Raw genomic sequence first — 26,132 nt, forward strand, 5'->3', positions numbered from 1 at the left:
TTATAACGCGTGTCTGGATTGGTGAATGAACTCAATCCGTTTTGATCCCCCCTTCCCCTATAAATAACCGCAGTTCACCGCATTCCTTCACCTGTTCTCGTCACAAGATGTGGACAAACATAGAATCGTCTACTCCCGTATCGTTAATGCTGTTCCGTACGGACTTACCCATGTATGTCAGATCATCATGGACAATTATCAGGATCACCGATACGAGCGTTTGGAAAAGGAGAATTTATGTGGAGTGACAAGGCTGTTTGAATCGGGTTCTGATTTACGGACAAGAAGTCAGACGAAGTTTGAGGAAAAGAAGACCTATACGATGCCCTCTATATTAACGGAATAATATTAACATAAACCCAAAGGCCCTTTTCAGGGCCACTCATATGCCTCGAAAAGAATCGACTTTCTTGGCTACCAAATTCTTTTTTAAAAAGTTGTATAAGTGAATTGAATTGAATAATTTATTTCATAATTTCATGAAAATAGTGTATTCCATATTTGTTTTATAGCCATTACATTGGAGGCATACATTGAAAGGAGTGTTATTTTGTAAGGATTGGCGTCACATGAAAATTATACACTTTTTTTGAAGGCATCAAGTACTGGAAACCTCTATTGTCTTATCATTACCACGTGAAGCTGTATGTTGTATGTTACAGAAATATGTAAAGAATTGGCACTGCTCCACTCACATATACACAATTCTCCATAAACCCTGTACCAATAATGTATCACATATCTTAGCTATTTACCTACAGGGTATACATAAAAACTGAAGGAGAAAGAAAAGTTCAGAAGTCCAATTGCACAAAGTTAGAACTGATAGTAACGGTGAGAGAGAGAGAGAGAGAGAGAGAGAGAGAGAAGAATATACACTGGATAATTTGAATGTTGACTTGTTTGAATATTGCATAAGAATTAATTAGATCCTCTCTCTCTCTTGAAAAAGTCTTTTTTAAAAAGATTTTTTTTTATATTATTGTCTCATCTTATTCCCCTGATGACACTGATGAGGGCCTTCCAAATTTCTATATTCAATGTAACTTTAATTCACTTGTTGTAGATAAACATGCTTAATTGTACCTAATATTGCAATTTGTTGACCCAGTGCCAAGACTAAACATTAATGAGCATTGACACACATTTTGCATCGACTACTTAAAATAAGCACATTTGTATTTTTCATTATGTGCACTGTTGACATTAGTATTCTAGCTATCTCATCTAATTTTTATTTTAAACCTTTCGAAATCGGACTCTACTTCCATTGCAAGTTTTACTCTGGTTTCTTTGTACAGAGAAATACCAGTTCAATTAAGTAGTTTATTATCGTTAGCATTTACATTCATGTAGAACAAATATGACAAATATTGCATGGTTATCAAGTGCTATATGTGCAAATCTTTATTAAGCTGAGCACAATAACTGTCAAAAGCTGAAAAGGAGAGGATGTACAAATATAGAAAATCTATGTAATTAATTACTCTAATTACAAAAATCTATCTCTTATATTAAACGCTTCATAAACAGATTTCGCTAGTGAACAGATTATTTTCTTATTTCAAGAAGTTAACAATTCGATATTCTTCTACATGGATGGATTATTCCAGAAGTACTTTCGAATTAGTTTTATTCGCAAGCTAGTATGCACAGGGCATACTAAACTAAAATCACTTCTATCTATTATATTGTTTCGATATCTACCAGTTTCAGTTCTCAAATTATAGGACACTTGCTGTTTTGTCAAAACTGATCAATGTTTATGGTTACAAAAGTATTTGAAAAAAAATCTTCGAATCCGATGCAGGTTTTTGTATGTTCCTATTTAGACAGTTTGTTAGAATTTTGTAATTTATTTTTCCACTCTGAGAGAAAGGCATTCGCAACCATTTGTTTGAAGACCGGAATAAACTTGACGCAATTTACAGAATCAGAGAATTTCCACACTTCACCAATAACCAAATATGCTTAAAGTCTCTTTTCCGAGAGTAATCCAGATACAAGTTTTATTTGATTCATTTATATATATGCAGAATGTTTAATTCTCAGCCAATATTTAACTAACTTAACTAGCCTAAATATTTAAGTGGGATTCATCCAAGTTCACCAAGTATACAAACATCAGAAGTAGCTATTTTGACATTTTGCCGGTATTTCAAAAACCTTCGTGTACTCGTGCAATGGCGTCAACTTGGCGAAAACTCCAAATGTCTGATGCGTAATTCAATACTGGGATAACATCAATATCAAATAGTTTCAGAACATTCGTAATAATTTGAGTAACATTTGTTTCAAATTACAAGTAGACATATTCATTGCCTTTCGCACTTTATCAGTCAATGTTTGTTGAGCTTTCGAGAATTTTTCTTTGCTCGAGAAAACAAGACTAAGCTATATAAAAGTTTCCACCACCTCAGTGTTACTTCCGGCTGTATTCTATACTTCATTTTGCCTTAATGGGCCATCTTTTCTAGATAATATAACATTATTTTTCTCAAGAATAATATTTAAGATTCCATTTATTAAAATAGTTGTGTAAATTATTCGTGAGATTTTGTAAGCCCGCAGCAATGTTTTCAGAAAATGAAACTAATTGCGTCAGCAAATAATGTCAAACTCGATACTGATATCTCCCGAAGATTGTAATAATGTTTCCAGATTTTCAATAAATAATGAAAACAGTATCGGCGATAACACTTCACCTTGTATCAAAACTACAGCCTACTTAAAAAGGCATTACGAATACACCAATGGGAAACACAATATTTAAATACACTGTACATAGAACGAAAAACATTTAACATTTTACCATTTACGCTTTGTCTAAAAACCTTCAACAACAAACCATTTCTCTCACACTATCAAATGCCTATATAAAATCAATAAAAAATGCACAAACCCTTTTAACTTTACTTAAATACTTGCTAATTATTTGCAAGGTGTAACAAAAATAGCATCAGTTGTTCACACTCTTTTCTTGAAACCAAATTATACATCCGATAGTTTGTCCGTTCCCTTCGCCACTCTTTCATTTCAACAGTCTTTTGTTTATATTACGAGTAAAAAATTTAAAAGCATCTTACTAAAGAAATACGTCAATAATTTTAATTATTACAAGCGTCACAGGACACGAATATAGGTACAATTTCTCCTTACCTCCACTGCGTAGGAGAATGACCATTATCGAACATTGCATTACACAAATCACATATGCAGAGTCTACTTGTTCAAAAGATAATCATTGCCATGTTGTTTCAATGTTTTGAGATTTTGTGTTTTTGTTAATATTTCATCCTCTGTTATATTTTTATCTGGTTCTATATTGACCTTTGATCTTGTAAGTCATTTTCATATGTATCTTGTATAAAAACCATTTGTTTCCTTATTTGACAATGATTCGTTTTAATTTTACAAAGTTCGAAAATAATGGAACAATATTCAGGTGAAACACTTTTAGTGTAAGTTATTCTTTTGTTTTTCCTCAAAAAAAACTCCATAATCTCATTAGATTAGATTTTTATCACATCAGATAATTTTAGCGTGAATTATTTTGTACTGGAAGCTTCCCTCACTTGATACATTCCTTATGTCTTCTTTCTTTCAAACATGATTATCATATATCCGTTTCTATTAACTTTTTCCAATAGACTGATAATTGGTCCACATAGGGCTTATGACTTCCCTTACACTTACTACTAAACCATATTTTATTTGATTCGGCGTCATCATCGGTAAAGTAAACACTACGAACACTTTCTATGAATGACTTTATAAAATAAAATTTCACAATGCTATTTAAAATATCCGTGAACTCTCTCACACCTATATATATATATATATATATATATATATATATATATATATATATATATATATATATATATATATATATATATATATATCAGGTTCATGGACAGAATATTTGCTACACAAACTGATCCCGGTTGCTATCTAAATCATGAAGGAATGCAGCAACATGCTGCCGATCCCGTTTGTAATTAGTTTTGATACATTTTGGCGTTCACATTATGAGTAGTAAAGGAGCTACATTTTAAAGTAACCCTAATGGTGAATGATCCAAATCATATGTAATATTGTGGACCTAAATACTGAAAGTAACGAAGCAAAACTATTAAAAGGTAAAATATAATCTACAGCTCTACGTCCACGACGGCATGTGTTGATACATTTACCAATCTCACGATCCCCAAAATGCCTGCCTCTACCTGATCTCATTCTCGATGCTTTACACAAATCAAGCAACCAATTACCAAATACATTTGAACCTAGGTCGAACTCATAATATCATTTTAAATATCGAAATAATCAGGTTTTAAAGCAGTTCTGGTATTAAATCGGTAGGAAAGTATAATGTCGTACTCTTGAGATTTGTACTTATTGACAACAAAATTTATTACGTCAATTCATATGTGCATAAAAGGTTATATATTGTTAATCCCTTCAGGTTCAAATAAAGGAAATGGATAAGGATATCTTTTTTAGGATTACAAGCAACTTTATTTAATTTGCATCAAGCATAAATAGCTCTGTTGGAATGTATTTAGATAATGCTACCTTTTTAGCTTTTCTCTGTGAACCCTCCACTATTTCGTTCTGCTTTCTATGAATTAACTTCCTATAACAATGCATATTGCCGTACCCTGCTAGAATTAACTTAGAATGTTTCATCGACCATATTTCTAATAAGAAAATTATGTCATATTTTGATACAAACTCACAAATGTTCAATATATAAATGGAATGAATTGGAATACCCGTAAAACGTAAGAAAGAAAATAAAACTTAAGATAAAATAAGAGAATAAAAAGAAATACACATTTTCGAAGGCAAATATTCATAACCTAAAAGATCCAAATAGAGAAGCCATTCCAACGGCATGGCTGCACATTGTATTGGCTAACTGGGACGTATTAAACGTAAGGCTAGAAAAGTAACAATACAAAACAAAAGAACAAAACATATTTAAAAACAAGCAATGAAAAATTATCCCTTTTAACCAAACTAAAGCACAATAAATGCCAAAAGGTAAAAATATAAATAATAAGAGTTGCAAAAGACTTTAGAAAAAAAAACTTCAGGACAAATATAACCATGTGGTACTAAATGATAAAATAGAAGTGCTAATTAATAAAATAATGATCAAAGTGAAATTAATTATCATAATAATACTGCTAAATTAGTGTTCTTTTAGGAGAGTGAGGTTGAATAATCTTCCATGAAAGAAACGTGCGCTCTGTGGTGTAATAATAATAATAATAATAACAATAATAATAATAATAATAATAATAATATTAACAAAAGCAACTATTATTTTAGAATTTTGCGTAACAGTTAAAGAAGGATATAGTAATATAGTATATACTGTTATAAAAATTGTCTCAAAGAGTATATATATATATATATATATATATACTTTCACCACTAAAACTGACAGCAATTTGATTTGCCAAGCCCATTTGAATTTCATGGTTTCATACCTACTTGAATCAAACTTTTTTTTTAAACCAAGCCCACCTGGATTCCATTTCTGTACATATACACAAAGAATGAAGACTTCATTTACATTAAGGATCATTCAAACTCAGACTTTTTACATACAGTTTCATTTATGAACTAAATACTGGACCTTTTTTCAAATAAGTGAGATATCTTTGCTCATGCAAAGTACGATGCACTTTAAATGAATAAATAAACATAGTCTGCTCTAATTGTGAAGACATGACGGTATCGTACGAAATTCAACAGTCAGTATGTATTAATGTATGATATGAAATCTGAATACCGTTAAAATATGGAAATTTGAAACTTGTTCTGTAGAATAAAATAAAATTAAAGTAGAAGAAGAGAGAAATCAAAACATTGTGGTCATATCGGGGACGAACCCACAACCTTCACATTATTAGTACGACACACGAAATAACTGAACTATGCAGTCTCTTGACACATGTGTATTAGACAATGTATACAAGCCAGTCTGTGTACATAGTTTTGTTTATACACTTTCATTTAAGGTTTGTCGTTTATTATGAAACAATTAGACTTACACGTGTTAGCATCTTCCAGCTGATCAGAGGTGTGTAATGACGACAGCTGTATTTCATGAAATACAACAGAGAGTGGTATTGTACGTTATTGGAAGACGACGATTCACTGTTCTGTATTATTTGCGCATAATGAATTAAGCTCAAAATATGATTAAATAAAAGAATGTTTATAAAAACTATGGGTTTATTTAACTATTTATGCTGTTGAATTTAATTATAATGATTGACTACTTATTTTTTTAAATTCAAGAATTAAACCAAAACAAAATTCTGTGCAAACTTTTGTATGATTTATGTTCGGTTCATACCTCTCTGAATTAAAAAATCAAATAGTCAATCCATAAATAAATCATAATCTTATGTGTCGTTGTAATGGTTTTAAATGTGTGGAATGGTTTTAAATGGCTTCTTATGGTTTTTAAATAGGCAAAGTCTTCTAAGAATCACCTTGTGAATAACAAGACAATGTCTACAAGTGAGATGAATACAGTATGTACAAACGAAATATAACTGATTAAATTAAATATCTGCAATATACTTGTTCAACAAAGAATCCTTATAACATGACTTTCAGCATCAGATGGGGATTCGGCAATCTATATATACTCCGAGTACGGCGGTGGGGGTACATATGGTGAGGCCGGAGTGTAGGGTGGCGGTGCGACTGGTATAACGGGGTCCTGGTCGTACGCGTACGTTCCCGTCTGGGGAAAGTATGGATTCAGTTCTGGATTCGCGATAGGATTTTCCATATCAGGAGGAACTGAAATAATCAGAAAATGATTGTCTATATAGTGTATCTTTTACACAGTGGTGGTAGCGGTTAACAGAGGTTGCGCTAGTAGTAGCAGATAAACGGGTGTATAGACCAGAGAAGATCAGAAAATTGATTGAGAACATCAATACTGATAGGAGCATAAAATTTACCCGTCCAGTGAATATATCCATTTGATTCATCATCTTGTTTCTTTCGGTTATTCAGTATTTAGAGTGATTATAATTTGCTAGAGCAACCATTGTTAAAGTGACACTTCATGGTATTTAAACACCGTGCCATATTATCGTGATATCACTTGAAGAGTACTTGTAACTGCAGTGTACAATACCGATTCTGTCAGACATGTAGGAAACGAACGGCATGACAGGAAATATGAAATTTCTGAGCATAATGAAATGGAAGATGAATAGAATTTTGTCTTAATCTGTCCTCGATACTTATCACTAAAAAAATCTTGTATTGATTCTTATTTTTGGCAAAAACCAAGAATGTCTAAACTACCACAATTGTTTTTTTTTTAAAAAAAAGGGAGGAGGGAGAGAGACTCTAATTTCGTTACTACATTGGTTACAATCGATATCCAGTCATAACCAACCAACAATAAATGAACAAATTCATGATTCTGTTTCATAAAGTACAGACATCATGGTCATTCTTTAAAACTATCACGTGACGTAAGCAGTATTGTCCCTGTATATATAACCACTTACAATCGAAAAGAGACTGGATTGGTTAATAATAAATTTGTAATGGAAAAGAGCAGTGGATATTGATTCACTTTAAGCCTACTTGTAGCAGAGCATTTTGTGTATATCTACATCAATAGATCACATCTTAGTTTTATACTAAATTATATATTAATACCAGATGACGTCACAAATGATGAATTTATGTCTTTTAATTCAGAAGCTCTATGCAGTCTGTTATCTGTATTGCAGTTACATAGAATTTATACAAAATGAATTATTGTAATGTGATTAACTGACTCTTACCAGGTCTCCCAAATGTTACAACTTATTCAACTTGACTGATAATTTTCATTTCAAATGAGCACTCATTCAAACTCGACTCTTTTTCCTTCTCTGTAAATCAGAAAACATGTAGACCGTACATACCTGAAGATCGTCTTACAGACATTCTTCTGCAGAAGATTAGAAGAAGCCTTTCGTTTGTAGGGCGGGAAGGTGGTTGAGGCTCAGTCTGAAGCTGGCGATGGGATTCGACGACGGTCCTTTGCCGGCACCTTTTGGATCTCACCCAAACAACAATACAGAAAAAGAAAACTGCAAAACCTACCAGCCCAGTAACGGCGGCTACGATCGTTATAGCAGACCCATTCGATGCAGACCTGGGAAGACATTTGTTCATTTAATGATTACAAATATATTTGCATGTTCATATCTTAAGTCACCATAAAAATCAGCTTTAAAAACTCCAGCCTGGATAAATATATAAGTCCATAATGCTACAATCAACATTACTTTTCAAATATCATTTAAAAAAGGAACGTTAAATATCAAGATAATCCAAATTAGAGTCTCAACCAACCATATCAAGAATGCGTTAATGCAAGATCTGAATTTATTGTATATGCTGTATAGATGACAAGCTAAGAAACTTCGGAGTGAAGAGGAAGTCAGAGGAGTGGAAAGGAACTCAATGGAGTGGCAAGGAAGTCAGTGGAGTGGAAAGGAAATCAATGGAGTGGAGAGGAAGTCAATGGAGTGGAGAGGAAGTCAGTGGAGTACAGAAGAAGTCAGTGCTTCTCCATCATTATCACACAATAATGTATAATATGCTGATCTTTACATTATTTCTTTTCTCCCATATCATCAATATTAGCTGGAGAGTATTGGAACATTTATTCACTTTCATTCAAGAAAAGAATTAGCTCTTTATATCAAATTCACTTGAGTAAATTTTTATATAAATCTCTTCTCTTCTATTAAAATTAACATCAATATTAGTAAAAACTTGTCGTTCCTCTTGTTTTTATCTGAACTATATTTATCACAGGTTATTATTCTTTGACTTATATCTAGTCAAAGGACGATGACACATATCCTGGTAGAAATCGCGATTAAAATAATTACCGGTTTATTGCATGCACTCATTTATATTATCACGCAAAGACTGACCCTCAGTCACAAACTGATATATATACTTATCCCACAAAGACTGACCCTCAGTCACAAACCGATATAAACGTATCCCGCAAAGACTGACCCTCAGTCACAAACTGATGTAAATTTACCCCGCAAAGACAGGCCCTCAGTCACGAACTGATGTAAATGTATCCCGCAAAGACAGGCCCTCAGTCACAAATTGATGTAAATTTATCACGCAAAGACTGACCCACAGTCACGAACTGGTGTAAATTTATCCAGCAAAGACTGACCCTCAGTCACAAATTGATGTAAACCAACTGGGTTGAAGTTATAATTAAACCGCGAAAATATTAGTTTGGTTTGCCCCAAACATACGGTTATATTATTTTGGTCAACACATGAACGAACTCGCAGTGTAGAATTATACGAACACCACGCTATTATTGGTGGTGACTGAAATTCTGTTGGTGATAATGAACAACATTTGCAGTCATTGATGCACATGTAAGGCCAGCTGTGCCTTAAGAGGCATGATTTATACAGCAGAAAGTTTTGATAGTTTCGTTATTGGACAACTCTTGCACAACGAAGAAAAACGAAAGTAATGTTTTCGATTATGAATAATCAAGTAACTGTTTAAGCAATATATGAAGCTAGAAATGATTATCGAATAAAATAGAATCGTGCTTTCATTTTTAAAATATTTCTGATATTTGTTTTCTGTATTGATTCCTATTGTGCGAGAAATAAGGTAATTCGTTATAAAAAAAACTGTTTGGCAAATGTTTTAGAATATTTTATTTCATTCACTCAATTTTCCAACAAAACTAAACTATTTGTCTTGTGTAATTTATTATGATTTGAAACAGTATTATGTAAGATGTAGAAATGCCATGCCTTAACAAAATTATGGAGACGGTTTTAAAATGGGAAGTTAACATGCGAGTTACGCAGGTCAGTTGGCTTGTTTAAACATAATTTACTGCAAAGAAGATCACAGTTAAGGATACAAGGCAAATGGATTAGAAACATTTTTATCAACTTACAAGTTCCTCTCGATTGTACATATAATAACTAATTAACGAACATGCTGGCAATAGTTCTGTGAAACGTCAAGACACACATACATACATACATACATACATACATACATACATACATACATACATACATATAATGAAATGCGCGGTGTGAAAGAATAACGGAGAGATATTATTTAGTGCCATACCAGTATCAATATTAATATTTATTACCGATAATTTGCGATAAGCTCATTTCTTGCGTTATTAAATAGTCTGCAATCAAAAAGAAAATAATGGTGCTTTTCTACTGGAAATCAACAAAAGAGGAATTATTTTTCGCAGTAAGATAGCGCATCAGTAAGTCATAGTACATCAATGACATAATAAGGCGTAATTCTGCGCACTGCATTTGTGTCTTAATACGATTAATAACACGTAAGCTATGCTAAATAGCTTGAAGCAGAAGTTTGGCTTTCAGTAATTTATCTACATGAAGGTTAGTAGAGATAAAACATTTTTAGTGGTTTGTGGCAGACCGTTCCTTGAGTCGATAATTGGTGGTATAGACAATGTTGTTAACAAAGAAGTTACATTGATATTGAATGATTGGCTATTTGTGTGAAAAAAACTTGACCTTGTTACATATATTTGATTTAATTTATATTTGATTTAATTTAATTGTTTGTAAGTTTTAATTATTTTATTTTCTTCACATGTCAAAATAATGTAGTTTCGTTTACTAGGAACTGGATTTTTTTTTCTTCTGAAAATAGTGTGACATTGATTCTTCAGTTGTAAACACCTAAAGCTGACATAGTTCCCGACCTTGATTTCAGAAATCACTGAGACAAGTAAACAACTTTTTACTTTTATCTTATTCTTAGAGTAAAATGATTGGTTTTTGTCAAGGTCATATTGGGACTACGTGCTTTTATACGTAAATACATCTCGAAGGTTCTGGAAAGTTGACCCTCATCCGGAAATTTGTTTTGTGTTTCGAGTTACTGTATAATCAATTTTTAAAGAGTTTTTTTTTCTCAGTCGGGGCTTCTTTTTACACTGGAAAATGTCTGTTATGTCAGTGAGTTGTTTTAATGTTTATTCGAACTATTTGGATTCAAAAGAATTAATTCTTTTTTCCTGGAAAAATTTGAGCGCTCATACATAATTCTTGGACAAAGATATTTCATTAATTCAAACACCGGATAATTGTTTGTGAATAACACAGAACTGTAGACATTCCAACACCACAAAGGATACAGTATACGTCATCGCCTTACATCTTGGATTCTTCGTCGGGACTCAAACTTAAATTCATTAGAACATTTCATTTTTAGGACTTCTAAAATTTAATTCGTGGATTATTATTCTTGGATAAGTCTTATTTTTTTCATTTTTCAGGGAAATAAATTATTTGTTAAATTTTTCAAAGCTTGTTGCTTTCACTCTTTCTTGTGTTATTACTGTTTATTCGAGCCTAAGCACGTAACATAAAAACCATATCTGAACCTAACCTAGAGTAACTCGTCCTGAATAACAGTAATCTTATTTTGTTTTAAACAATTGAATGGTAAATATATTCAGAGAGTATTCTTTTTACGTAAATTGTATTTGCTCACAACAGCAAAATAAGGTATCGCATCGTTTGTTCCCCGACATGCTAGCTAAATTTCTGTGTACATTCCATACAATATCAACCATCGTCATTTAGCAATCTTGATACGCTTAATATGCTTTGCAAATCCTATCAAACAAATAAGCTACGTGTGCTGCGCGCTTTTTCTAATTCTTGTTTCGGGTAAATTTCAATACCGATCTTAGCACTCTAACGCGTACCTGTGGTTATAATGACTACGATATTGAACACGGTGCATAAACAGCGACAATAAAAACAAGAACGGAAACCGTTACGAGACAAAGAAACATTGTTACCCTTGTTGAAGCCTGCATGGTTGGAGATAGTGACACTTCCATTATCATAGATTGCAGGTGCTTTTGATGGGTGACCCTAGTACATCAAGGTCTTATTTTGCGTAAAGTGACAGATTGTGCATCAGACGGAATAATAAACCCAATATATATGAAATGATCGAGGGAGGTATTTTTTTAATCGCCAAGTAGAGTAAGTCTGACTATGATTTGAAATAACTGGAATCGTACATTCTGAGAAATATATAGATATTGAAATGTTTAGCTTAATTAACCGATGATAAACTTATATATATATATACGTGGAAAAGTATTATGTATTTCAATTCGATAAACACACATAATATGCAACCACTGTGGTTGATATATATGTATATTGCTCAAAATAAATCATTTCATGATATATTCCAAGCATAGCTCATTTTAATTCCTGGCAGTGGGAAACAATATATTTTGTTTGTAAATAACTTATATCGCGGTAATGTTAAAAGAATTTTGTTTGCATATTGAAGTGGTATAATGTGGTAGTCGTGCTGCCTTTATTCAATGCGAACTAACATCGTTATATAGTTGAGCAAAGAACGTATCAATTAAAAAATTATTATTATTATTATTAGTTTCTCAATTGCCATATGTACTCTTATTAATATGTAAATAATGTGCATTTGTTCTTGTCAAAAATTCTTCAAAAATTATTATTATTATTATTATTATTATTATTATTATTAGTTTCTCAATTGCCATATGTATTCTTATTAATATGTAAGTAATGTGCATTTGTTCTTGTCAAAAATTCTTCACATATTCTATTGCTGTCCTGAAATAAAGTTGTCTCTCGATTCTAATTCTTCAGGCAGCTGAAATGCCAAACCATTGTACAGAAGCTTGAACATGAAATGACAAATGCCATACCATAGTACAGAAGCTAGAACAAGAAATGACAAATGAATCGTATCTACAAATGTAATATATTTTAACCCGCTTTCGTACATCGATTAGTTGATAAGTTTTTTCTTTTGGAAATTAAAAATATGCGGCAGCAATAACATTGTAAATATAGTCAATTTCGACTCCTGAAGAGCTGTACTGATTCTTCAAAGTTTATCATTGTGTCGCCAAAAGTGAAAGCTGGATTTGTTCAAACGTTCTCTATCCCACTGTCAGACCCTGTATATGAATTGACCTTCATCTGATTAGGAAAAAAAACATAAACATATTAACCACGATGCTCTCTCTTACGAAGGAAGGTTGATATAAGAAGTTCTAAATTTTCACGTGAATTAGGCTTAAGTGGTATAGTTTAGCCGGCACAGTAGAATGACTTATTTTGTGTTTTCTCAAGAATGAAATAAAAAAAACTTCTTTCCCATATGTTAGGCCAAAAACGGACCCCTGCACATATACCATTTAGCGATGTTGAAGTAGCCATTTTGACATTGACTCTAAGCTTGGACATATTCATTCATGTTAGGAAATTATTAGGAAAGCCTGCGAAATCCATTAAACGGCAGAAGTTATTCTCATTCCAACGTTATGACCAAATTATTATTTCACAAATTGTGTACCCCAAAAAATTCACTTAAGACTGAATCAGATCAGAAAGATCTTAAATTTTGTCTGCACCGCGATCAAGGCTACAAGAAACGTTAAAAGCGCTCCTACAAATGCACTCAGAAAGGTAACCCTCAATTTATCGACCTTCTCTATAACAGAATGTTTTTTCCAAATATTTTTGGAATCGTTATCAGACTTATTAGGTCTACAGCAGATGTTCTTAAGCAAAATGCAGATCATGACGTAAATGGTGTAAAGGGATAGAGCATGGACCTAATCTGCCGAGAAACGCGGACAAATGCACACATTAGTTATTGAAAAACTAAAATAAAGAACATAATTTAGACGATACAACACTGCGAGAAGTATATGACGATAGCTATCTGTAAAACACAATATTAATAACCCACATATAAAATATACATTAGAATAATGTACTATAAAATTGCAGACATAAATCAAAAAAATATCGTGATCAAGTGGAACACAATTGGATTATACGTGTGCATGCCATGACATTTAAATGCATTATAGAAATGCATATATACAGGAAACGGAAAGCAGGGACACACGTGATATTAACATGATTCCATAACTTATTCCACAGAACCACTGGTTAAGCATCTATTAGGACACTGTTTTAGTAAAAGTAATAAGATTGAAATTTTCTCTAAATTGTATTAAAAGTAATTTTTCATTAAATTATATTGAAAGTAATTTTCTATTCAATTATACTGAGATTAAATTCATTTAGTCCGGTATTACAATTATATACTATTTAATACCGATTGCGTCCTTATGAGCAAAAGGCAAAACTCTCTATACATGTCCCTTGTATCATAAGTCAGCAAAAACCTACACTCGGTAATTTGTGAGATAGACGAACTAGACAAATTCCAAAAATTCCTTCTGGAAGGGTAAATGAGCTGATCTAGCAGAATTGTCTACCTAATTAAGTACATAGACCCAGAGAAGAACTAGACGTATGTCCATATTTGGACATGTCCTAAGAAACTAGTATAAAAAGCGTCAATCCTCGGTCACGCCAGTTCATTTGTCAGAGACTCAGAGAGGCTTGTGCCGTTACAGGTAAGATTATCGTCTATGTACAATCTTTTATATGGTATAAGACGTTTTAGTGTTAAGATGTTGCAACATTGGATTATTTTAATATTTCTTTACTATTCCTTAATATATTGTATTGGAAAGTTTAATTGTTTGAAGACTTATATTTACTTGTAATTATATTATCAAAAGAAAACGACTTTCGTTACCAACTTCATACTCAGCAATAGTTAATTAAAAAATAAAATACTCTTTAAATAATAGAGTTTAATATGTTGACATTTTAGATTAAATTCAGTAAAATATATTTCTACTAAATGATTGCGGTATTAGTCTGAAATACTGAAATTTAGATTCTTTAGCTATCGTGAATGTATTCGATATTTAATTATCTGTATTATATTCTAAAAGGCAGAAATTATACAAATGTAAGATGTTGGTAAGTGAAGGAATGTTGAAGTTTTATATGTATCTCTTATATCTGTAATTTAAGTTTATGTAGATTGATACTGGAAAGTAATTTTATAGTTGAGTATTTCAATAAATAGTTCATTCTTCAGAGACTCAAAGAGGCTTGAGTCGTTACAGATCCCTTACCCTCGCATCGCCATATCCCCCAGATGTAGCTATATCTTCGTTGTTAAAGTGATGCCTCTTTCAAGAGAGCCCGGAACTCTCTCTCTCTCTCTCTCTCTCTCTCTCTCTCTCTCACCATGGGCAAAGTAAGTCCTTAACTGATGATTAATTCCTTCTTATAGCAATAAATGAGAAGAAAGTTATGATACAAAATCCTTTTACATTACACATCAGTTTGTAAATGAGCTTTACTTAAGCAAAATATTTACAATTTTTAAATGATGACATTTTTTTATACATTCTATTGAACATTGCCACTTTCATGGTATATTTCATGGAAGTTGAGCAATGACAAGGCAAGAGATCAGTACTGCCTTCACGTCCTATTGTGGAAGGGGATGGTTGAAGTGGTAGGGTAATGTAACAGTCCATGACATCAGTTATAGATGAATTATTTTTTTAAAAATAACAACCCAGTCGGATTTCAAGCCTGTGTTCTGTGCAGTTGAATTCCATTTATATTTGATAAAGAGAACACAATAAAATTAAACTATGTTTACCATTAGGTGTATACATACCCACTGTCAATTTCGTGTTGTTTCGTTGTTGTCTCGGCGTTGGCGCTGTCAATAATTGTGTGTGAGAATTTGAGAATTAAAACACAAATTATCGTGTAAAACCATACAAAACTTTTAACAATATCAGTGGAATCCTAATATCTTGAAATAATCGTTATCAACCTGATTATCCTGTATAAAACCCTGAAAGCAAACGATATGTAACATTACGTTGTCCTTGTGCGCGCAGATGTTGGAATTTCATTGTAATAAATTTCTTAAAGAGCACAAAAACTAAGTGATGTATTCAGTACTCTTAAAATATTACCTAAAATTGATCTGACAAGAGACAGTTAATTATATGGCTATATTTAAAAACGTAAGGTATTCTGACTCATATAAAACTAAAACATATGATAATTCCACATAAATATAAACATGACCACATGCATTATCTAGGACAAATATTAAATCATCTTTCTCAGCTTCCATTGTGACGATGAAGATAATCTGAAGATATTGTTTCAAACATTTATTTGTGTAACGTGACTAGCGTTTTCTTCGTTTGCTTTAATCCTTACAAATACAACTAAATTAGTGTAACGGTATCACTACAAGAGTAATAAAACAGATATAAATTACTTAGTACGAAACTGACTGAATGCAATACAAATAGTCAACAGAGTAAATTGTACGTTTCACATCGTACAGGAAATTGTTCTGTTCCGTATTTAAATCACGTTTGCAGAAATTTATAATTGTTTTGAATATAGCCTTCATACTTAAGAACCGTCTGTTACATGCCGAGTAACAATTTGTCAGAGAATGTTGCCAATTTTATTACTAAACTAACCGAATCCCTTATGTGTTCATATTGGTAAAATTAACATTTTTGATTATTTAAAAATAAATTGTATTTTCTATTCCGTTCGTATGCTAATTCTTCTGTTGGTATATTGGTTGGTAAAACCAGATAATCATAATGGGCGTTAATGCACGTACGTTATTCAATACGAGTGTAGTCAAGCATAGCTTGCGCATAGTGACTCCACGTGATTTAAAACATGTGCAAACGCACTACTTCAATCTTAAAGACCAGAGAATCATTTTGAATTTTCAAATAGTCGTTTACTTTTCAAACAGACTAATATTCAGAACGTACGTGCTACTAAACTCAAACTCGTTTTTATTTTGCGTAGGCCTCTTAATATTTTCTTTATCTCTTTTCCGGTTAAGGCGTGGAGTGGGGACGCTTTATTGAAGTATTAATAAAATAGACGAAAGGTCGTAATGGTATACGGGAAGACATAACAATTAGAAACATAATAAAATATTATGCAAAGGCTCTATCCTGATGACACATTTGACAAAACACGTATCAGACGTTTTCTAAATGAAAGCCTTGTATGGTGACTAGTTATTCTAACAAGGGAGAAACAACTCAAGAACAGTGATTATTTTATGTTACAGACCAAAACAGGATGTAGGTTTTTGAGAAACTTTCGTGCCTTTTTCTTATCTGCATATAATCAAAATGACACACACACATACTGTCTAAATGATCAAAAGAACTGGTGTGCTGCCAACATTTAAAACCATGCCTATTTAATCTTTCATAACAGAGGACGCTGGAGAGTCTATGTATGCATTTTACTAAGGCAGGCATCTACATGCGATTCCATCAAACGTACCTGCAGCAATCCGTGGCAAAGCATGACAAACACTCAGCGTGTACAGCTTCAGAACACCAACAAACATCGCCAAAAGCTGAGTCTAAAATTGCCAGATAGGATCTTACGTGAATATTCAATACAAATGAAAATTGTGAAATTAGCCGAATAATTTCTACTATCTGCGAACTATACCTTTTTAAAATATCAATGCATTTAACTATAATCAATTGAAGAGTTACGTTGAATACATATATTTTATTCCAGACAAATTAATAGTCACTCTAGGGTTATGATTAGTTAACTTCCGTTGAAAAAACTGTCTGAGAATCATTAGTTTCCTGTTTAGACTGTGCGCATGCGCATGGTTAGTCTTTGTTAGTAGCATTGTCTTCTTTGCGATATTATCCCCCTTTACAACAGATAAGTTCATTGTATTTGGCAATCGAATGTTTTATTTTGTGCGTTCCATCCACCAACTATATATTGATCCCCGCCGCATTTTGTGGGTATTTACCATGTCGGAAAACCCAATGAATGATTACAATACTTGGCATAGTCACTGACCAATAAATAGCACGAAACGTGTATAATTTATACGCTGGTGAATCTGTCATGGTCCCTGTATGATGATAAGTCTAACTTGAATTAGACTGAACTTTTGCTGTATGTAGAAGATTGGGATCTCTATCTTCATTCTGATTGTTCGTTTGCTAGTTGGGTATATTTATTTTTTTAATAGTCGTGCAGATTGGGACCTGGCTGTTTGTTCATCGGATCGTATCTTACAGTGCATTGCATGAGTATCACGTGTTCATCGAGCCGTGTCTTACAGTGCATTGCATGAGTAGGATAGACAATGTGAGCCTAGCCTCGCAGTCGGGAAATGTTGATCACAAAAACTGAACTCAGCCTTAAGCATCCGATTTTTGTTTTTGAAAATATGATACTTAGTGTAATGGATGTAGAGGTACTTACAAATGAGATTACCACATAATATAACTGTGTATCAGATCTAATTATCGAAGCGAAGTTAACGAGGATCAAAATTTCAAAAGAAAGTTTTAGCATCCGTGCTCAGAATGTTTCATGACAAAATAGGCCAATAGTTTATGTGGCTTGGGTTGCTGTCGTATGATGTTGAGATGGGTCTTTCTAGTATTGTATTAAGGGCGATATATATATATATATATATATATATATATATATATATATATATATATATATATATATATATATATATATATGAAAGGCGGTGCGAGTGCACAGTCGTCCCTATTATGGATTTAGAATATCCAAGAAGGCAGCGCAACGAGTATACAACGTGGACAATATGATAGTGTGGAAACACTTCGAGTTCAAAAATACCAATAGGACAAGGTACAGATGACGCCATACGCATACCTTTGTCGCATTATTATTTGGACGTGCATTTGTAATTATGTAATTCTATCAACTTTGATATCAAATGAATAATTGTATCGTCATGGTGTGTGTGTAAATGTAGAATGACTGATTGTGTGCAAGGGAAATAAATGTGATTTATGTGACTGACAATTCGGTGGGTAATGACGATCAACAGTCTCCGCGTGCACTGTTGTGAATGTCAATATTCAATTTATTCTGTAAATGATGCATTATCTTTGGGCGACATTGTTGGAACATGCAATTAGTTTCTGGGCGATATCTGTACGACAGGAAACAATCATTTCAGATAGGGGTCGATGTACGAGTTTTCTAAATGAATCATTGTGAAATACGTTTAAACACCGTATTTGCATTTATGAGATATACTTGGAAAAATGAAACAGACACAGGCCTTTGCAAATTTTGTGACATTGTTCTCACTATCTTGAATCCACTCTGACTCTTCTGTGCTTGTGTCTTACTATTTTTTAATTTATATTTTGGGGGTGGGATACGATCTATTTAAACGATATATGAGTTGCGGACCGCATGATTAGTGTGCTGAACAATTTTATATTACACAAGATGTTAAAACAATAAATGTTTTTCAGTGAAGTGTAAAGTGGTTTTCGTTCTTATTACCCTGTTAGTTTGTTTCTTTATCAATACATATTAGAAGTCGATTGATTTTTATACATGCCTTAACAATTTGGTTTTATAATTCATCATTCTAATAGAATATATAAATATTCCTTGTAAGAAATTCAAGGTGTATTAGCTGGAAGTGAGGGACTGTGGGGCTGGTGTCACCTTGACCCACGTAATGTCTTCACCTTAATTCATGGTGTAAGATAGTCTTAAACAAACATTAAGGGTTTGATGTGGACGTTTTGAAGAGAAGAGTATGAACTCCCAAAGCATAGAACTGGGATGACATGCAATACACATTCATCGCATAGCACGTATAGCATACCCCGCATACTCCAGTTTTTGATCCATTCCTCAGAGGTTTGTAATGGCTATGTTGCCAAAAAAAGGTGTCAGCTGAGCACCAGCATTTTTCTATTATATCTTCAAAAAGTATACTTGTGTTTTAACTGAATCGTGGAATGTCATTTAATTTAGATTAATACTATTTGGAATCAAGAACAGAGCTCAGAAGCACACCTGAATCACTGTTCAGTGATTCATAGTGACCCCCAATTTAGTACAGCTCGCTACAAATGTATAAATCTAGAGGCTTTTGGAGACCTTGGTTGCCAGGACGAAAGACGAATTTCAACTTGAACATCGGCTCAACCCAAGTCATCAAAAGATCAGAGTGGTTGTTAGGGCGCAATACACATGTATGGTTACAAGTGCCAGACCACACACGAATGCATTTTACCAACGTCATCTTTTTTAGCAATTCCTCCAGGTCTTATTCGTCTAAGATTCAACAAACTTTACAAGTAAAAATGTATTTAAAAGTACCAATCCACCATGTAAAACGTAGAATGTATTAATTTTTAATAAGGATTTATGTTTCTCATAAGGTCACTATTTAGTGTCTTTTGTTTCTTTTACTTTCAGTTATTTCCAACAAGTCATCGTCTGTCCATTATCACTGTGCATCATGGAGGATACATTCTCTGCGTTAACTGTAATGATATTAAGTATTCATTCAGAAGCTGATGAAATTTGGTAGAGGCCTTCGTAAATACGAGAGGCTTCGTGCTTGTTATTATAAATTAAATATTTAGTTATTTGAAGCATTATCAATCATCTTCGAATTTTGTATGATGCAAGACATTTAGTTCTTAAACCACATCCTTTTTTGAAAACAGATTATACATCTGGAACGAATGCAAATATGTGCACAACTTTTGATAAATTAACTGACAAACAGACAGAAGAGATTCAGTATATTTTAAATCAAAAGCTTCAGCATGTACACATTAACCAGCATGTACACATCAACCAGCATGTACATATTAACCAGCATGTACACATTAACCAGCATGTACACATCAACCAGCATGTACATATTAACCAGCATGTACACATTAACCAGCATGTACACATTAACCAGCATGTACATATTAACCAGCATGTACACATTAACCAGCATGTACACATTAACCAGCATGTACATATTAACCAGCATGTACACATCAACCAGTATGTACACATTAACCAGCATGTACACATCAACCAGCATGTACATATTAACCAGCATGTACATATTAACCAGCATGTGCACATCAACCAGCATATTATATTAACCAGCATGTACATATTAACCAGCATGTACACATTAACCAGCATGTACACATTAACCAGCATGTACATATTAACCAGCATGTACACATTAACCAGCATGTACACATTAACCAGCACATGATCCTACTTGGTAAAATTAATCTGAAAAGAATAAATCAAGGTCCAGGTGTGTTTTTTAATTTTTACTTGGTGTATTCGCAGTTATTTATTTTAGTAATGCAGGCCAAACAATGTAAATGTTGCAAAAGAAGCCATTAATAAAGTTTAAATGCACTGCATGAACCTAAACTTACAATATGGCTTACGTTTTATACATATATATTAAAACTATCTACGACCGGACATACGATAATGAGATTTAAGGTAACTGGGAACAATACAGCATATAACCTAATTCACTAACGATCACTGGTGAAAATATTTTGATATATGATGCACTTTGTCAGTGTGTGTGTGTGTGTGTGTGTGTGTGTGTGTGTGTTGTTGTTGTTGTTGTTGTTGTTGCTGCTGCTGTTTACACACCAAGCATTCACACACACAATTTGGATACTTTTATCGGATAAGTATGCTAAGTTAACATACCACAGATGACTTTTATAGAAATACTTTCACATTTGATCATTTATATTTTAAATGTTTCTCCACATCATAAATATCAAATTGAGTGCTGACGTTGCCCTGGAAATCTAACCAAAATGAACACTATTCTGATTCGTATGAATGTGACGTAGTATTACCCATATGCTCATTCATAAATATGTATGTGCTTTGAAATATCAATGTGGATCTTTGTACTCATTTTATACAGTGAGAAGCTAATAAAGTATGTCTATTGACAATAAAGGTAACAATACAATTAACAAACAATGCAGTGGATGACAAAGAAAACAATCAAGTAATAGTGCTACACGACATGTGCAGGTGGAAATAACTTCTGGTTAGCCAAACAAACGAAATACTCGTAGTCACAGTGCATTCAATACATTGGGCAAGCAGAGTATCGTATTACTCTCTGTTCTATAGGAGCTGAACGGGGGTGGGGGATATGCATATACAGTATTTGAAAAAAATAATTTATACATAGTCGGTTATCTAATTTTATCACGTGACAGGCAAGATAATGAATGTATGTGTGTATATTGTGCCGATGAAACATAATTCATGTGACATCGTAATTTATGTTTCTTATATCTTGAGCTTCACGCTTGAATACATCTAAAGTTTGACAGATAGGTACATATCAAGGCACGTAAGCCACGTATATATATATATATATATATATATATATATATATATATATATATATATATATATATATATATATATATGTATGTATGTAGCTAGGTAGGTAGGTAGGTTGGTTGGTAGGTAGGTAGGTAAGTAGGTAGGTAGGTAGGGAAGTAGGTAGATAGATAGGCTGGCAGGCAGGCGGGTAGGTAAGAATGGAGGTAAGAAAGAACAGCTTCAACATAAAAGTAGACAGTTGAGAAATTATTTCATGGAATTATTTGGTGTTTCATGTGTACATTATTTCATGGAACTATTCGTTGTTTCATGTGTACATTAGAGGATACAAAAGAAACCTTCAGATCAATTCATGTGCACGTTTACATATTTTTTGCTTCAAAATTCTGCCTGGGTTCTCTTATCAAAATGATGATTAAATTCCGCATGTTCAATTTCAGCGAAATCCATTTTTCTGAAAGCGTAATCATGAGCACGTTTAGTGGTTATCCTTTAATATATTAGAGGATAAGATAACTGTCACTTATAATACTTAGTCTTGTACTGCCGGTACTCACCTGGGGTCCAGATTAAAATACACGTAACCGCTCCAAGAAAGTAGATTGCCATCACACTAATAGCTTGAAAGTTACGGGAACAACGAGGAAGTTCGTCTTGTAAAAACACGTGAAAACACCAGTTCTAAATAGTTAAGTTATACAATCCGAACCAATACAACATAAATGTATATCGGCCTTACCTATTCACAATATGACGGTTACTGCGCATATAAATGAAATAATTTTCCTGGTAAGTAGATTTTGTGGTATATACAAGTAGATTCGGTATAAGTGTTTGTTCACCTTGCGTGACTCAAGTTTCATTTTTCTTCTATAATTAGCAGATAATACGTGTCTGTACGATCATTAGGTAAAGTCGATCGATTGATTGAGAGAAAGAGGAGGGGGAGAGAGATTCCACTAGACCAAACAGACCGTGAGGGTACATTTTTCAATTAATTGAATTGATTGGCGTATAGTACGATATACAACAAGATAACAAGACATTTAGTTCACAATATACAAAGAAACATAGTAGAAAATGAAATTACATATATGGACTAAGATGCAGATTGATGCAAATAATGTAAGCAGGTTAGTTAACACAATATCTCCAAATAACGAAGCATAGTATATTACTAAAAACGGAATGAGAAGCATTATCATAATCAATTAAACTATATCCAGCATTGTCCAACAAACATATACTTCCCAATAATCGTATCATTTTCTACATTACTACACACCCACCGTAAACATGTTTGCTAGCAAAAATCAAGTAATTGAAGTCTAGCTGTACAGTATATTGCCAAGCAAGTGGGTTAATATTAATGTCATAAAAAATATACTTGTCGATTAATGCATACATGTATTAAGTATTGCCATCAACATAACCTGTGCGTTCTTACGTTTGAACACTACAGTCACCATATATGATACGTTTACAGTCTTTATTGTAATTCCATTTTATTATATGCTCATTTGTTTCCCCGTTAACTTTACATTGACAGAATCGTTCAATATTCCCTGATACTGAACGCGCGCAACAATACACATATAGCATTCACGTGAATAAAAGAACTACTTTCTTTTGTAAATAAACAATGGACTCAGACGCCAGCACTTTTGATTTGTAAACAAATCATGTACACTCGCGAAAGAGGCTCTTTACGTTGTGGTTGTTTATTTGTTTCTGAATGAACTTAAACGTGTTTCGTGGACTGCAAAATAAAAAACAGCTGTCTTGACATTTTGCGTTGATACAATGTTACGGATTTAGCTAGCTACCTTGTATAAATGACGGATTAGGTCCTTACAAATAACAAGGCATATACTGTTTTCTTTAGCTGGTGATAAGAATGGCAAAATAAAATATACTTACAGTTTTACATCCTGAATTTCCTCAAAATGTTTTTTCTTAATTCTGCAAATCCGAATTACATGAGCCATGTCATAGGTTTTCAATTTGGATTGCACATTTCGAAAGTGTGCTGTAGTTTCGATGATAAGTGCAATTGCATCCTCCTTACTGCACTCAGAATGAAATACACATTAAATTCCATAGCGTCTTTTTGAAAATTGCAATTGAAAGACTTCATATTTTCCCCACGTTATGATTTCAAACATTCAGTGACAGAAACAGAAACACACCTGCAGACATAAAAACGCTTCTCCCGGGGTCTCACTAAACACCCCAAGACACCCCAGGACACCCCAAGACACCCCAATACACCCCAGGACACCCCAAGATTCTCAAAAAGCACATCAAGACTCAATCATTTACCTACGTTAAATTTCAACAACAACGCAAACAAACAGAGAAACAAAGTGTGAATATTTAGCGATTGTTTATTTAACAGAAAAAGTAGCGAGATCAAAGATTTGACAAGGGAAATAACTCATTTCATTTCGACGAAGAGTGTTCGGGTGCAGTAACGTGAATATTTATCAACATTTATAAATAAGTAGCAATACCACATGGGAGCAAGACATTTCGACGCCAAGAAAATTCCCTAGACATTTCGACCCCAAGACACTTCAACTCCAGTCAAGGGACAATTCGTCCCCAATTCATGCATATTGAAAATAATAATTAGCATTAATATTAATTTCCACTAATCACGCGATTATTCATTGATGTCTACAATTAAAGAAGATACCAACACATCTCTAAGTCGCCGAAAAAAATGTCAACAGTTAATTAAAATTAAAGTCACATTTATTAAGTTAATGAATGCACGCTAATCTGAATGAAAAGAAATCACATTTACTGCACACTAGAAATTTGCAAAAATATCCGATTTGTTTTAGAAACAATAATTAGCACACTGCTATTGGTCATTCGCACTAATCACATGGTTATTCATTGATGTCTGCAATAAATAAAAAAAAAAGATGTAAACAGTTAACTATAATTAAAGTCACTTTTATGAAGTTATTCAATGCACGCTAATTTGAATGAAAATAAAAAGGTTTGAAAATTAAACGCACCACACGCTTTAAATTTGTAAAAAAGAGCCACACATGTGTGTAAATTGTGGATTAATTTATAGTAATTACAGTTTATATTGTGACTTTTCGATCGGATATATTTTGGTACAATATGAACTGAAATGTGTTAATTGTGACAATAGCGTTTTATCCTTGTGTACAATATCATAATCATGTCAGGCCTCGTTAGCTTATTTTGTCTTGTAATATATGCGGGAAATGTCAGCATCGCATTTAAGATACAGGTTAGTGTAATGATTCATTATCCTTTTTTATTCTGTCAGTCTTCCTCTCTTAAATATTTATTTATTTATCTATTTCTGAATTGAACTAACCAAGTAGCATAGATGATGCTTGTATATTCATACATTTTAGATATAAAAGTATATATATAATTTTTTTTTCCTTCAAGCTTACCAACATCATACAGTTATAGAATTTCTTTATTTTTAGAACATAATGAAAATAATTAAATATTGAATCAATTAGCGATTAGTAAAAAACATCTTACTAATTTCAATATTTCAGGCTGACTCCAACATTGTTTGAAGCAATTGAGAAGTACTAAATGTTTGACTTTAAATGCCAATATATCATGTTCTGTAGTTTCCAAAATGATTTCTAAATTAATTATTAATGAGCATGAAGTTAGTAGCGAAATATTCTATACAATAAATCAATACTACGATTATAGATACATGTCAATTCTTAATATCATTTAGCTTTCCAAAACACAATATATATTTAATAATTAGTAGTATATAATAATAATAGCTTTATTAATTACGGTGTATTTTCCATTTAGTGATTTCATGTACTTTGATTTCTATATACGTTTAATGTCATTAAGGACGTTTCCGAA

The 26,132-nt window shown here is 32.8% G+C and overlaps 1 protein-coding gene across 1 annotated transcript; it reads right to left on the bottom strand.

Annotated features, from left to right (window-relative positions):
* Nucleotides 1-1,312: 1,312 nt before the first annotated feature.
* On the bottom strand, nt 1,313-23,032 carry LOC149796203 (uncharacterized). The gene is made up of 5 exons (XM_089966152.1): nt 22,799-23,032; nt 17,349-17,430; nt 15,679-15,723; nt 7,962-8,194; nt 1,313-6,831 (listed from the first exon to the last, which is right to left on the bottom strand). The coding sequence occupies exons 1-5, from the start codon at nt 22,848-22,850 to the stop codon at nt 6,665-6,667; spliced, it is 579 nt and encodes a 192-aa protein (XP_089822278.1). The 5' UTR covers nt 22,851-23,032; the 3' UTR covers nt 1,313-6,664.
* Nucleotides 23,033-26,132: the final 3,100 nt, after the last annotated feature.

This window comes from Sinohyriopsis cumingii, chromosome 7 (assembly GCF_028554795.1).
Source record: "Sinohyriopsis cumingii isolate HCF-2022 chromosome 7, ASM2855479v2, whole genome shotgun sequence".
Taxonomy (NCBI): domain Eukaryota; kingdom Metazoa; phylum Mollusca; class Bivalvia; order Unionida; family Unionidae; genus Sinohyriopsis; species Sinohyriopsis cumingii.

Bases quoted from the DNA above. Each gene is read 5' to 3' on its own strand.
- LOC149796203 (XM_089966152.1), bottom strand. From the start codon at position 22,850: ATGGCAATCTACTTTCTTGGAGCGGTTACGTGTATTTTAATCTGGACC. The intron at 8,195-15,678 runs GTATGTATACAC...ATGTCTTCCCAG, and splicing joins CAACACGAAATTGACAGTGG to GTCTGCATCGAATGGGTCTG. The intron at 6,832-7,961 runs GTATGTACGGTC...TGATTATTTCAG, and splicing joins GTCTGTAAGACGATCTTCAG to TTCCTCCTGATATGGAAAAT.